This window comes from Acomys minous (assembly GCF_964271855.1).
Source record: "Acomys minous genome assembly, chromosome: 6".
In the NCBI taxonomy this organism is placed as follows: Eukaryota; Metazoa; Chordata; class Mammalia; order Rodentia; family Muridae; genus Acomys; species Acomys minous.
In genome coordinates, this window is record NC_140487.1 from 100,493 (window position 1) to 116,590 (window position 16,098).

Below are 16,098 nucleotides of genomic sequence, written 5' to 3' on the forward strand. Positions count from 1 at the left end.
AATCTTCTAAAAAGAATTCTGTTAATGTGTGTAATATAGATCAACTAACTTAATTACCTCAATTCAGCCATTATGTTCTTCATTTGAGTCATATTGTTTTTCAGGAACGGCTCTTGTCCTAGCAAGACTACCTTTGGATAAGATTACTGAATGTCTTAGTGAGTTGTGTTCTGTTCAGGTTATGGCATTGAAAAAGGTGAGACCAAATAAGTAAGAAAAGAAACATATATTATATAGATATAGATAGATATATAGATGTTCAGAAAGAAAAGGTGCAATTCTGGTTTAATTAAGGAGTTAGTGATATATGTTTAAAAGGCAAGAGAATGAACTGAAATCTATTAAAATTAGTAATTTAGAGTATCCATTTACTAAAAAATGGACAGTTGAATGTTCATTTTCAGCAAGAGAAGTCTGAAAAAAAGCACTGTTAGGCAATTTTATAGGAATTCAAACATTAAACTGTGTTATACAAGCCCAGAAGCTGTATGTCAGTCACTTGACATGACCTCTTGATGAAAATCAAGAGACATAACAAGCACTGGTGTATAATAAGGTTGCTGTTACCATAGCAATTTCCTTTTCCTGTGTACATTTTAAAATAATGGTTAGGCCAAACATTACCCCCTGCACTTGAGAGGCTGATTCAATAGGATCAAGAGTTTGAGACCAGCTGGGCTGTATGCTGAATTCTAGGCAGCCTGGACTAAATAGTGCCATGATCTTAAAACAAACAAACAAAACCAAAGTAGCAGTATATAGTATAGTAAGCACATCAGTAACAGTCATACCAGATGTTACACAAATAGAGAAGTAAACATTGCTGCTATTTGAGTAGCTGTGACGTCTCTTAAGTGTTGTTTTTCAAATTCATTACAATCCTATAAAATCACTTCATTGACCAAAGCATTGTTTATGTGGCACATGATTATTTGAAAATCAGTGGCTTCTCTATATTAGTGATAACCATTGAGAAGGTCCAGTGTGAAAAGACCATGCACATTAGTAAGTAAAACCATTCCTAGAAACCTAGAGTGTTGGAAAGGTGAGACAACAGGATCATGATTTCAGGGCTAGCCTCAGCTATACAGTAAGACTCTGTCTCAAAAAAAAAAATGTAGTCTACCATATTTTGTTGGAAGAACACTTTAAAGCTGTCAGCTCTTCTCCAATTGCACTTGTAGTTCAGTGACAATAGACATACTAGTAGAAGTTTTAGAACTTGCCATAATGCTCCTGAAGTTCATCTATAATGATCTATGCTGCTAGCAGTATTTAAGGAATTTTAGGAAAGAGAATGAGAGTTTGCTTAAAACATGTTTTAAAGTGCTAATAATCATAACAATTTATGTATTATACAAAGCTAAATATAAGTAGGATATGATGACACATGCCTAGCTATCCTGGGCTACATAGGAAGACCTTATCTAAAAGAAATGAGCAGTTGAGGCAAGGTGATATTTAAGGACGTCTGTTGCAGTATTTGCTAATGGTCTGTGTGTGTTAATGTCTGTCTCTTCAGCTGTTGTCTCAGGAGCCCAGCAATGGCATATCTTCAGATCCCACTGTATTCTTAGATCGCCTGGCAGTAATATTTAGGTAAGAAGGGAATATCTGGATTCTTTTTTTAGAGTTAATACAAAAGCACAAATGAAACACCAAAATAGGCCAGCAGTGATGGTACAGGCCTGTAATCCCAGTTCTTGGGAGATGGAGGCGGGAAGAAGTTGAAGGTTAGGGTTAGGAGGGCCACATAGTAAAATTATGCTTCTGACCTCACCCTGCTATACACACCAGGCTCACATGCACGCACACACACACACACACACACACACACACACACACACACACACACACACACACACAAACACACCATACCATCGTCATCACATCATTAGTTCAGTGATTCTCAAACTTTAGTGTGTCCCAGAATCCTCTGGAAGCTTTTTCAAAACAAATTGTTAGGTTCCATTTCCCTTCTATATTGATTGACTGGATTTCTAGTAAATTTTAAGGTGATATTGCTGTTTCTCCATGATGTTACAGAGACAATACGCTTGGAAATGTTGATTATAAGGGTCCAAAAATTAATGAAACCTCTTTGGTGCTGAGTGAAGTAAATCATTTGCATTGAAGAGGAACTGTGATTAAAAAGACATTTGACTAATGGTGACCAAAACTTTGCTGAATTGCATAGTTTATAAATTTGTCAGACTCATAGGCAATTGAAATATCAGAGTAGTAGTTGCATAGAAGCCTGTGTTGGGCATTGTTTTTACTTATTAGCTATTACCAGCAAGTATCTTTCTGGGACTTGATACAACACTTTTCTTTCCATAGCTAGGAGACTCTTGTTTGTATTTTTTCAAGACAGGGTTTCTTTGTGTAACCTTGGCTGTTCTGGAACTAATTCTGTAGACCAGGCTGGCCTCAAGCTCACAAGAAGTCCACCTGCCTCTGACTTGGATTAAAGATGTGCACCACAATTGCCCAGCATAACAGTAGCTTTTATTTTGTGATAAATGAAAGAACATCTACAGTGATATAAACAAAGACACTGTGATGTTCCTGTTACACTTCTTAAAAATTAGAGAGTAGCTTAAAGTTGGTAGTTAATTATGCAGCTTCCCCCTGGCTTTCTTCAAATTGGTGGGCTTTAGCACTAAACAGAGAAGTTGGATTTCACGCTTTTCTCTGTAGATCCATAGTATGTAACCTAGGTTCAGACTAGAACAATGGCAAACCTCTTGGTAAGCTATAGTTCTTAGAGCCTTTTGGCTCACTCTTATCTTTTTTTCTTTCTTTTCTTTTTTCTTTTTCTTTTGGCAGCATCCAGGATGTAGCCTTGGCTAGCCTCGAACTTGGTGTGCAGACCAGGCTGACCTCAAAGTTTTAGAGATCTGCCTGTGTCTGTCTCCCAAGTGCTATGATCAAAGGTGTGCACAGTCACACTCGGCTGAGCTTTCTGTTTTAATGCACAGGGTAGGTCCAAACAGCTTGCATTTTTATTAATTTGGAAAAATACATTTAGGTTTATAAAGAGGGATAATAGAAAAAATAATAGTCCCTTTCCTGCTGCCCATACAGCCAGAGTTGCATGAAATTTGTTTGTCCTAGTGGAAGTGAATTCATGGCAGTTTATTGTTTGTATCTGGGGGGGTGGGAGATGGCTTAAATTATGTTTGTTTTTGCTTGAATGGACTAGAAGAAAACTATGTTGATATAAGTAATTGAGCCTACCACCTGATTTATGACCAGAGAACATGGTCAGGGTTCTCAATTAAATCCCCCCCTCCCACACTGTTTGGGGCTTTTGTCTTTTCCCAGACACACCAATCCTATTGTAGAAAATGGACAGACTCATCCGTGCCAAAAAGTCATCCAGGAAGTAAGTACTAGTGGGTCCTCTTTTCTTTTCCCTTTAAGGCTTTGAGGAACTCAGATGAAGAGACACTATCTTCTTTGTTCATAGGGAGATTTAAGTTGTTGGTGTGGCTTGATTGTTAGGTTTAGACCTGATAAAATGATTGGGAAATGTGCTGAAAGGCTAAAGATTAACTAATTACTAGGAGGCTTAATCAGTCCTAGCACAATCATTTTGTCAAAGCAGATGACATTAGTTTCTCTTCTATGTAAGTTTTCCCTTACACTTTATTTACTCAAGATAATATGAAGATCAAGAGGCATGGTTTTTATTTTGTTTGTCTTTTATAGATTTGTTTATTATATAGACAGGCTCTGCCTGCATGTATACCTGCAGGCCAGGAGAGGGCACCAAAGCTCATTATAAATGGTAGTGAGCCACCATATGGCTGCTGGGTATTGAACTCAGGACCGCTGGAAGAGCAGACAGTGCTCTTAACCACTGAGCCATCTCTCTAGCCCAAGAGGCATGGATTTTGCTTGTTAGATTGCTTTTTTGCTTGCTTTATAAACTGTGTGTAACCTGTAGGAGTTGATTCTCCCCTTGTGCTATGTGTCTCAGGGATTTAACTCAGGTCATAGGTTTTGGAGGCAAGTGCCTTTACTACTGCACCATCTCTACAGCCAGAGTCACGGTTTTTAGAAGTGCATTGCATACTCTAGAAGTTACACAAATACTAGATACCTTAATTGTTCAGTGTAGCAGATAATGTTGTTTATTACCCAGTTCTTTTGTTTGTCTTCGACTTTCCTGAAACTACCTTTAAATACATTTCCTTTGTAATTCATTTTTATCCTCACTAAGGAAGCCTGAAATTTAGGAAAATGTGTATCTGGTTTTTATAAAGTTAGAGTTGGTGCCTTGTCCTAAATAGTCACTGTTTCTTTCAAGAAGCAATTGGGTTTTAGTTATGTGTAATACATGAACCTGTGAGTATATATATATATACTGGCTGTATCAGGCCAGTTCCTTAATTTAAGGAAAATTTAATCCAAATCAGACAGGTGTCAGAATATGTGCTGTAATCCCAGTAACTCGGAAGGCTGATGCAGGAAGATCACAGGTTTGAGGGCAGCCTGGGCCACATATAGCTGAAGGCCAGTCTGCTCTATGATATAGACTATGTCTAATAATAATAATAATATTTATTTAATTTAAACCAAGTTAGATTATTACCAATTTAGGATTATTTTCTCGGCTATTACTTGATATGCTTTCTTTCTCATACTTTTGACTTAGATATGGCCAGTTTTGTCTGAGACTCTAAATAAGCACCGAGCTGACAATCGGATTGTAGAGCGTTGTTGCAGATGCCTGCGTTTTGCTGTTCGTTGTGTAGGCAAAGGATCTGCAGCCTTGCTGCAGCCACTAGTCACACAGGTAAGGTTTCCATGAGAGGAGACTATGTGTATAGAACTATACTTTCAGACCAAAAACTTTGCTGATGAAAGGACTTTTGATTGACTAGAAAGGAAAATACATTTTAAGTAAATGAGTATATGAAGTAGATAAGTTCTCTATAGAGAAACAGCTTAAATAGCCGTAGTCCGAATACACTAGCTAAAATCATGTAGAGAGAACAACTCACGCTCAGCCTTTATATGACAGTGATAAACACTTTTATATTAATCTCTTTGGGGGAAATGAAATAACTTAGACTTTGCTGTTTCCTGTCCCAGAGAGATTTTATTCTATATTAGCCATATTTTGCTGTTCACACAAGTCTGTTTTATTTGTCAAAAATAAATGTGTCTTCTCTTCCTCTAAGTGTGTGTTATACATGCTTGTATGTAGGAGGAGTGTTGTCCAAAGTTAACAGTGAGTGTCTTCTTCAATTGAGCTCTACTTTTATTGTTGAAATAGGGTCTCTCCCCAAGCCTGGAGATTCTGATTATTGTAGCTAGTAGCTTGCTCCAAGGGTGTCCTGCTCTTGCTCCCCAGTGTTAGAATTGCAGGTGGCCACCTCACCTGCCCAACATGGCCATGAGTTTTGGGGAATCTGAACTCTGGTCCTAAGACTTATGCCTTATCCATGAGTCATCTCCCAGTCCTATTTGATTCTTTAATCATGAGGATTGGCAAGTAATTGTGATGGTATGATTTGCTGAAGTAAAATTTAGACCATAGATCATTACAAGGTCTGTGTTGTTAACCTGCCAGTTTAAGTATAGCACGTTTAAACTCTGGGAGAGTGGATGGGCATTTTTGTGGTACACTGTCAAATTAGAATTAGAAAATTGATTAAACCAGTGAGACCTACACTTCTACTGTGTGTCCCTTAATGGGAGAAAAAAAGAAAAGCGGGCTGGGTATGGTGGCACAGTCCCTTAATCTTAGACAGTAAGACTATTTTGGGAATACTACCCAATGTCCTAAATTGCTTGTAGTTTGAAGTATTTGACAATTCTTTCAACATTGGCTTAGGAAGAAAGTCAGTCAAAGGCATGAAAAAAGGAAGTCTTTAAAAAGAAAACTTGAAAATTAAGAAATAGATCCTTATGCTTCACAGTGTATTCCCAACAAAATGTACTCTGTCTTTAAGAGAAAAGCCTCATCTGCTTTCTTTTTGGAAATAGATTCTTGATACTTCAGATACTTTCTGAAAGCTGAGGAGTAGAGTTGACTGGGTAATTTCTTCTTGCAGATGGTAAATGTGTACCATGTGCATCAGCATTCCTGTTTCCTGTACCTTGGCAGTATCCTTGTGGATGAGTATGGCATGGAAGAAGGCTGTCGGCAGGGGTTATTAGACATGCTCCAGGTATGTGTTTCTTGGAGAGACTATGCCAGGCCTTAAGGGCCAGAAAACCTTTGCTGTGTCTTCTTTATTTCTGTCACAGCCACAGCATGTTGATCTTCTAATATCAGGGAGATAGACACTTGGTAATTGTTTTTCTTTTTTCTATTTATTAGTTTTAGACAGGGTCTCACTATGTGCCCTAGAACTCACTATGTAGACCAGGTTGGCCTCAAATTCACAGAGATATGCCTGGCTTTTTAACTTCTTACTACATTTGTTGGGGTGTGGGGCACACATACCACTACAAAGTGTGGAGGTCAGAGGACAACTTATGGGAGGTGTTTCTTTCCTTCCAGCATATGAGTCCAGAAGATTAAACTCAGATATCAGGTTTGATGACTAGACCACATCTAGTACATATATAAAGTGTCATTACTAATGCTGGGGCTGAAGAGATGGCTCAGTGGGTAAGAGCACTTGCTGTTGTTGCAGAGGACAGGAGTTCCAATGCCAGCACCCACATGGTGGCTTACAGCCTTCCATAGATCTGACCTCCAAAGACACCAGGAATTCAGATGGTGTATATACATAACATGTAGGCAGTACACACAAATCCTTATTTTTTTTTTTTCTAATTCTGTGCCAATTATGGGGCCTCATGACTGCAGACACTTTATAAGTTGAAAGCCAGTCTAAGCTATATAACAAAATATTTTGTTAAAAAATAAAGAGCTAAAGAGATGGCTCACTGGGTAAAAGTTCCTTTCTCAAAAACATAGGGACTTGAATTCAAATTCTCAAGAGCCCTAGTAAGAAAAGCAGTAGCATACATCTGTAATTCCTACCAGATGCAGTAGTGCAAGCATCTATGATCTCATTGGTCTCATGGGAATTGAAGCTCTGACCAGGATGGCCCATGCAGCATTAAAAAGTGGCCCCATTTCCCCAAGGGTGTCTGCTCAAACTATTGCACTAACCAAGGACAATATTGGTACTAAACATCTACTCTGATCTAGCCAACAGACAGGACATTCTCCACAGTTATGGGAAGAGGAGGGACTAACTCTGACATGAACTCTGGTGCCCCATATTTGATGGCCTCCCCTTGGTGGGGAGCCCTGGTGGCACTCAAAGAAAGAATAGGCAGGCTCCCAAGATGAGACTTGATAGCCTATGACCATAAAGGGGGGAGAAGATCCCCCTCGATCATGGACCTAGGGGAGGGCAATGGGGTGGGGGTGGGAGGGAGGGAAGAAAGGAAAGATACAAGTGATAGGAGAAAATTGAGTTGTAATCTGAATAAATTAATTAATTAGAAAGAAAGAAAGTAAGAGACCTCATCTCAAACAAAGTGAAAGTTGAGGATCCACACCTAGGGTTGTCATCTGACCTGTACATTTGTATACATACAAACAGGTTTTTAAAATTCCATGAAATATTCAAATGGCTCCTGACTATAATCTAATTATTCAGGAAGCCGAATTGAGATGATTACTATGATTTTTGAGACCAACCTAGATACACTGTCAGGAGCTCTGTGACATCATCTTCTAAAATAAACAGATTTTTTAAAGGGAAGACAAGGCACAATTGTCAATCAGTGAGTTGGTCTGTTCACTATCATCAACTGAAATCTGGACTTTCATCTCTTTCTGAAGTGTGTTCTGTGTGTGGTATGCACATCAAGGTGTAGGGGTATGTGTATGCATTTGGAGAACAGAGTAGAACATCAGTTGTATGTTTCTCCTGCTTTCTGCCAATAGCCTTCAGACAGGGTCTCACTGACCAAAAGCTCACTTTTTTACAAGGCTGGCTGGCTAGTAAGCTCTTAGGATCTGCCTGTCTGTGTCCCCCAGTGCTGAGGTTACGGGCATGTACAGCCATACTTGGTCTTTTATGCAGGTAATGGAGACCCAAGCTCAGTTCCTTGTGCTTGCATAGCAAGTGTTCTTCCTCTGTTCCTGATATGTGAACCTTTTTTGGTCCTTTTCTTTTTCTTTTTCTTTTCTTTCTTTCTTTCTTTCTTTTTTTTTAACTTATAAACTTGTTTTTTGAACTGGGCAAGAGTTCTCTTTTCCTAATGTACTCATCACAATCTTGCCATTTCCTGTGTGCTTCTCCCACGATTTATATTTGCTATGGCGGTTGGCAAGTCTGAGTATTGTGGCATTTATGTATAAGCATTTGTTTTTAATTTGCTGTTTCGTTCTAGGCGCTATGCATTCCCACATTTCAGCTCCTAGAGCAGCAGAATGGTCTCCAAAATCACCCTGACACTGTAGATGACCTATTCCGGTTAGCGACCCGGTAAGTCCTTCTGAAAAACAAGATTTTTTAATGTTAATTGCTCATCCCTTGTCACTACTTCATGTTGCCATCCTGCATTTTATTATTTTTTCCCTATAAAGTGAGGTCATTGGGAAACGTAGCTTAATGATTCATGACCTCTTTGTGAACTGATCTGACTTGAGAGTATGGAGGTGGAGGACAGGGAATATGCACAGGATAGGTTAGAAGTGTGTCTCATTGGAGACCCTGGGCTCAATACCTCCATCAAGTGGGAAGGGAAAAGTGCTTATCCATTGTCTTAGACTTACTATTGCTGTGATGGAAACACTATAACCAAAAGCAACTTGGGGGGGAAGAAGTTTATTTTACTCACAGTTCCATATAACAGTTCATCATCAAAGGCAGTGAGGGCAGGAACCTGGTGGCAGGAACTGATGAAGAGGAATGCTTACTGGCTTGCTCAGCCTGCTTTCTTACAGAACCCAGAACTATTAGGCAAGGGGTGGCCCCACCCTCAATAGGCTGGGCCCTCCTATATCAATTACTAATTAAGAAAATGCTTCATAGGCTTGCCTTCAGCCTGATCTTACTGAGTTATTTTCTCAGTTGAGACTCCCTCCTCTGATGATGTAGCTTGTATCCAGTTGACATAAAACTAGCAACACGCCCAGATAATTCCCAGTAGTGTTACTGTCCCAAGGTGCTCTCATTATTTCACTTTACTCTAACTACTTGAAAAAGCTGAGCATCCTTCATATATAATCATATCTTAGAACCAGTGATTCCCGAGCTTGTTGTTGTTTTACTTGTTTAAAGACAAGATCTCCCTGTGTGTCCCTGACTGGCCTGAAAGCTCACTCTGTAGACCAGGCTGGCCAGGATTTGCCTGCTGGAATTAAATATTTGCACCACCATGCCCAGTTTGCTCTCACTGCCTCAGTAACTTCTCCCCTGACAAACAGCTTAAGGAAGAAGGGTTTATTTTTGCTTACAGTTTGATGTTATAGTTTGTCATGGGGAAATTATAGCAGTAGGAACTTGAAGCAGCTGGTCTCATTGCATCCTCATCAAATAGCAGAAAGCAGTGCATGCTTGTGCTCAGCTGACTTTTTCTTCTTTTTATGCAGCCCAAGATCCCAACCCAAAGAATGGTGCCACCCACTGTGAGTGGGTCTTCTCACCTCACTTAACCTAATCAAGCTAATAAATACCCTTTAATCCCTAATCCCAGCACTTGGGAGGCAGAAGCAGGCAGTTCTCTATTCGAGGCTAGCCTAGTCTACAGAGTGAGTCCAGGACAGCCAGAGCTGCACAGAGAAACTCTGTCTTGGGGGGGGGGGTGAGTGAAAAGTATGCTTTCCTTGTTACTTTTGTTTTCCCTGCACATGTGTGTGTACACAGACTTCCTCTTTTATCAAGATTCTCCTCCAGCGTGGTACATTTACTAAAATTAGTTCTCTCACATTTATGTATTAAAACCAAAGTCTAGAGAGGACATTAGGATTTACTCCACCCCTCCCCCCTAGAGCTGAGGACCGAACCCAGGGCCTTGTGCTTGCTAGACAAGTGCTCTACCACTGAGCTAAATCCCCTTGTGCATTCATGTTTGTTTTGAGAAGGGTCCAATGACTAGTTACCATTATAATATTAAGTCTTCCATGCTCTGTTTTAGCCCTCCATCCCTATAATCCCTGGCAGCCAGTTTTTGTCCTTTATTTTGGCTGCGTTTGTAGTCTAATCTTGTTGTTAATACCTAACTTTTCCTCACATACTAGATATATTCAGCGTAGCCCTGTCACCCTGCTGAGGAGCCAAGTAGTCATCCCGATCTTACAGTGGGCCATTGCATCCACCACCTTGGACCACCGAGACGCCAACTGTAGTGTCATGAGGTTCCTGCGAGACCTCATCCGCACAGGAGTAGCAAATGATGTGAGTATAAACATACTTTTCCTACTTTATGACTTTTTCTCTTTCTTGTTTGTGTTCTTGATGTTGTAGATAACCTATACCATAAGGGCTCAGTCACTGGTGATCAGGCTACTAACTGGTGATCAGGCTACTAACTTCTAGATCTGAGGTTTCTGTGTTAGGTGCTGTAGGCTGTACAAAAGTGATCATCGCTCCTACATGCATGTTTGTGTTTTCTTATAGCATGAAGAAGATTTTGAATTGCGGAAGGAACTGATTGGACAGGTGATGAACCAACTTGGACAGCAGCTTGTAAGCCAGTTGCTCCACACATGCTGCTTTTGTCTCCCCCCTTATACCTTACCAGATGTGGCTGAAGTGCTCTGGGAGATCATGCAGGTTGACAGACCGGTAAGGTTCTTTCATAAGGTACCTAATAAGCTGTGGGTCCATGTAACTGGCCCTAAGTTTGAACCAGCTATACTGTGTTTGTTCTTGGAACCAAGAAATGACAGTATATGTATAAAAGGTGTATGTGTTAATAAAGTGATTTTGTGTGATCACTGCCAATATAATAATTGTTTTTTGCTTTTTTGTTTGTTTGTTTAAGTTTTCTTTATTATTATGTATACACTGCTCTGCCTGCACGTACAAACCTGCAGGCCAGAAGAGGGCATCAGATTACATTATAGATGGTTGGGAGCTACCATGTAGTTGTTGGGAATTGAACTCAAGACCTCTGGAAGAGCAGTCAGTGCTCTTAACCTCTGAGCCATCTCTCCAGCCCCAATGTAATAATTGTTTAAAGGAACTTTTTAAATGCAAGTCAAATTTAGTTAGCTGTGTAGCTTTAGCAATTCCTAATTATCACAACTCATACTAGTAGCAAAAATTACATATAGATACCTAGAATAGGAGGTCAGTTTAAGCCAAGGATACCATTATGGAGGCTTATAAAGGAAAAACATATCATCAGCTGAATTCTAAATTCCTTATTTTTCTATCAGCTCCATTACAGAGGCAGGTAGATGATTGTAAATTTGATGCCAGCCTGGCCTACAAAGCAAGTCCAGGACAGCCAAGATAACATAGAGAAACCTTGTCTTGAAAAGCAAAACAAAACAAAAAAAGGAACAGCCAAATGATAGTGGCATGCTCCTTTAATCCCAGCACTCAGGAGGCAGAAGCAGGCATATTTCTGAGATCCAGGCCAACCGGGGCTGCTCAGCAAAATCCTGTTTCAAAAACAAAAAAAATTAAATTAAATGAAAAATACAGATACATAATGGTACATACTTGTAATCCCAGCTAATCTCAGCAAAGCAGGAGGATCACTACAGGTTTGAGGCAAGCCCAGTTACATAGTGAATTTCAGGACACCCAAGAGTTTATGTTCAGGCCACGTCACAGAAACGAAAACAGAGAGGCAGTGTGAGTGAGTGTAGAAAGCGGGTATGTGTCTGTGTTTGTCTTGTTGATGTTTATTTTTTATTTTTCTTAAGATAGGCTCTAGGCCAGTCTGGAATTCCCTATGTAACCTGAGCTGGCCAGAAATTCTCAGTTCTCCTGCCATCCACCTCCCAAGTGCTGGGATTAATGGCATGCCTGGCTTGGCCTTGCTATTTAAGCCAAACATTGTGGGCTGGAGAGATGGCTCAGCGGTTAGGAGCACTGGCTATTCTTCGAAAGGGCCTGGGTTTGATTCTCAGTACACACATGGTAGCTTGTCTGTAGTTTCAGTTCCAGAGCATGTGACACCCTCTTCTGGCCTCCAAGGGTACTACGCTCATGTGGTACAAAGACATGCATGTAGGTAAAATGCTACCTATACATACATATATACATATACATATACAGACAGTAAAACAAAAATGTAAGCCACACATTGTGGGACACTCATTATCAATATTTCCAATTATAGCTTGCTTATCTGTAACATCCACAAGTGTTCTTTCATTTCTTCATAATTTGATTTGATCTTTTCTGAGCTTCTTACTGTCTTCTCAAAGTTAGACTGCAGGCACATGCTAACAGCACCTTTTTTACTGAATATTTTGTTCTTGCTCTTTCTGTTATCCAGATGTTTAATTTGAATTGCTTTTGGTCTTTAAGCTCAAGAGTTTCTGGCACCCAGTGATTTTTTTAAAAAATAATATGTTAATGGTAGGAGCAGACCAAAAGTCTCATCCAGAAGAGACTTCACTTGCAAGGAACAGCTGACCTCTGCCTCTTTGAAGAGAAGCTATACCTGCACTTGCAGAGTTCATCAACCCAGAGTGTTTGAAGGCCTAAGATAGTGCTTTGCAAATCTTATTTGGTCCAAGTAAAGGAAACTCATTGGAGTTGGGTACTATCTGTAGGGTGCCAGGTAAGTAATCTTACCTTCTTTTTAAACTCTTATCCAATTTTTCTATACAGACTTTCTGTCGGTGGCTAGAGAATTCCTTGAAAGGTTTGCCAAAGGAGACAACAGTGGGAGCTGTTACAGTGACACATAAACAACTTACAGATTTCCACAAGCAAGTCACTAGGTGAGTGATACTGGGGCCTTGTGAAAGGACGATAGTGCCTGGGTTATGTAGAAAATGTATCTACTTAGATTTGCATTCCACCAGTTGACATAGAAAGTCAGTGGGTGGCAGCGTCACCATGCTGTTTGTTATGTTCGTCACTTAACTAACTAACCCTGAGGAAATATATCTTTGCTGTTCATGTTCTTAGTTCTCATAATATTTAATATGTAGGGGTGAGGAACTCCTCCACACATGCCTTGAGATTTGCTCAGGTGATTCTAGAGCCTGCCAAGTTGACATTAACGTTAACATTATGAGTGTTTATTTTCTGTTAGTCCACATTTAAGGTTGCTTCTCTTCTTGTCTACCAGGAATCATCCTGGTATAAATAACATTGCTATAAATATGGATGTTATTGTTACACATAGGTCCTAAAACATGACCTTTAATCCCAGCACTCACAAGTCAGAAACAGGAGGATCTCTGTGAGTTTGAAGCTACTCTGTTCTACATAGCAAATTCCAGGCCAGCCAGTGATACATAATGAGATCCTCTCTCAAAAGAACAAACAATAAAAATGGTTTACTTCTGGGCCCAGTAACCTGACTTCAATCCCCAGGACCTACATAGTAGAGAAAGAACCAACTCCAAGCAACACACAGACACCCATTAGGTACATGGTTTATAGATCTATTCTCCCATCCCCATTAACTCTTCTGATTGTGCCCTTTGATGTTCAGGTAAGACATGCTGTTCTAGTCTTAATTTTTGCAGTGCTAGGGGTGAAACTTAGGGTAGTACATGTGCTTTGTAAGCATTCTGTCACTGAGCTTTTCTTTTTTGCTCTTTTTGTCTTGTTTTGTTTTCTTTTTTCGAGACAGGGTTTCTCTGAGTAGCCTTGGCTGCCGTGGACTAGCTTTGTAGACCAGGCTGGCATCGAACTCACAGAGATCCACCTGCCTCTGCCTCCTGAGTGCTAGGATTAAAGGCATGTGTGCCACACCCAGCTAAGTTTTTTTTTTTTTAAGATTTATTTATCTATTATGTATACAGTGCTCTGTCTGCATGTTTACCTGCAGGCCAGAAAAGGGCATCAGATCACATTATAGATGATTGTGAGCCACCATGTAGTTGTTGGGATTTGAACTCAGGACCTCTGGAAAAACAGTCAGTGCTCAATCTCTGAGCCATCTCTCCAGCCCCTTAAAGTTATAATTTTAATGTAGTTCAATTTATACATTTTTCTTTTTATTTCTTGTGTTTTTATCCTACTGAAGAATTGCTGGATCCAGCATCATAAAAGTTTTTTTTCCTAGGTTTTCAGTGAAGAATTATAATATTAGATCTATCTTTCCTCTCTCTCTCCCTCCCTCCATTTAGTTTATTTATTTTATATGTTAGGGAATGTTTTTCTTTTGCAAGTAACTTCGATTTTTCTCTACAACATTATACATATGGCTGTTCCTTTCTTAGGAAATATGTGATCGTACACGTGAAGATTTGCTTCTGGAGTCTCTGTTTCACTGATCCATATATCTGGCTTATGCCAGCCAGCATTAAGCTACTTTGATTACTGTGGCGATATCATAAATTTCAAAATCAGGAATTGTGAGACCTCCGATTTTGTTGTCTTTTTTTTTTTTTTTTTAAGATTTATTTATTAATTTATTATGCAGTGTTCTGCCTCCGTGTACACCTGCACACTAGAAGAGGGCATCAGATCACATTATAGATGGTTGTGAGCCACCATGTGGTTGCTGGGAATTGAACTCAAGACCTTTGGAAGAGCAGGTGGCGCTCCTAACCTCTGAGCCATCTCTCCAGCCTCCTTGTCCTTTTTCAAGCCTGTTTTGAGTATGTGGAGTTCCTTGAGATTCATATGAATTGTAGAAATCTTTCTTGCTTTTTTTTTCCCCCTGTAATAATGTGGTTTTTGCACTTAATCAGTAGACTTCTTTGGATGTTATTGATAACCCTGTAAGTGGTGGCTTATGTCTGTAATTCTAGCCCTGGGAAGGTGGAAATACAAAGGTGTATTTAAGGTACCCTCAGCACATAGGGAGCTCGGGATCAACCTAAGCTACACAAGACTCTGTCTTAAAAGGCTGTGAGGGTGCTTAGGCAGGAGGATCTTTTGTAAGATCAAGGCCAATCTAGGCTATATAGTTAGTTTCAGGTCAGCTGTACTAAAATGTGAAATTTTGCCTTTAACTAAAAATTGAAAAAGGAGAGAAGGAATATGTTGTTATTTTGTGGCTTACTAAGTGGCTGAAGGTCATGCCCTAAAACTGACTGATATTTTAATTTTGTATCAACTGACATGCATGGCTGAAAATTAGTATGTTAGCAGGCCTGTACCAGGTAAGAATATATGAACTGGAGTGACCTTATGAAATGATTTGATTGCGTTTCATTGTGATTCTTTCCAGCATGGGGACTCAGGTGAAAGTTGCTTCTCACTGCTTCTGTTTCTCTTTGTTCCATCTTGCTGGTCAAAAGAAACCATGATCTGTTGCCTCTAATTTCCTTGAAGCAAATGGAATTCTAAGGGAATCCTCCAAGGCTGTTGGTTTGAATCTTGCCATTATGCTGTTACTTTTAACTTTGGTTAATCCATTTGCAAATAGAGTTACTGTACTACCTTAAAAGGCTATTAAGAGATGCCAAATGGAATCCCAAAGCTCCCACACGTAATAGATGATCCGTGAAGTTTAACTCCTTTTTGTTTGGAAAAAAAGCTGCCAAAATGTCATTGCCTATTTGCAAAACTAGCTCTGGCATGTCTCTTGTCAGCTTTACAGCAGCCACCCACGCACTCTGGAATACGTCTCCACAAGCTCAGATGCTCTTGATGGGGCTAATATATAATGAATAGAATAATGAATATGATTGAAATCAAGGTCACAGACCTTATTCTAATTCAAGAAAGGGGCAAGGGAAAGAGCCTGAATAAAGCAATATTGTGAATAACCACGGCCTTGATTCTTGCCCAGTGAGAGGGGAACTGAACCAAGTAGCCTTGACCTTCATTGCCAAACAAGTTCTGCAGCTCCCAGAACAGGCTGTGGCAGATTGGGGGTGAGGGGGTGAGTAAATGTAAGAGGCAGTATAGAGCTAAAAAGGGGGTTGAGATTGCTCACCTTCTCTTAGTAATTCTCTAGTATGTGTTGCCCTTGAACCTGTGCATGACTCAGTCTCCCTTTTGGTTTTAAGGTCCTCTA

The 16,098-nt window shown here is 39.9% G+C and overlaps 1 protein-coding gene across 3 annotated transcripts in view; it reads left to right on the plus strand.

The window, feature by feature from the left end:
- TNPO3 (transportin 3) overlaps positions 1 to 16,098 on the plus strand; it is a 73,812-nt gene that overhangs the window by 50,256 nt on the left and 7,458 nt on the right. For all 3 annotated transcript variants that reach the window (XM_084786781.1, XM_084786780.1, XM_084786782.1), the window contains 9 exons: positions 105 to 196; positions 1,523 to 1,599; positions 3,328 to 3,388; positions 4,664 to 4,804; positions 6,069 to 6,185; positions 8,377 to 8,471; positions 10,229 to 10,385; positions 10,608 to 10,775; positions 12,783 to 12,895. In XM_084786781.1, coding sequence (XP_084642907.1) covers positions 105 to 196; positions 1,523 to 1,599; positions 3,328 to 3,388; positions 4,664 to 4,804; positions 6,069 to 6,185; positions 8,377 to 8,471; positions 10,229 to 10,385; positions 10,608 to 10,775; positions 12,783 to 12,895 — 1,021 coding nt within the window. The remainder of the gene's footprint in view (positions 1 to 104; positions 197 to 1,522; positions 1,600 to 3,327; positions 3,389 to 4,663; positions 4,805 to 6,068; positions 6,186 to 8,376; positions 8,472 to 10,228; positions 10,386 to 10,607; positions 10,776 to 12,782; positions 12,896 to 16,098) is intronic.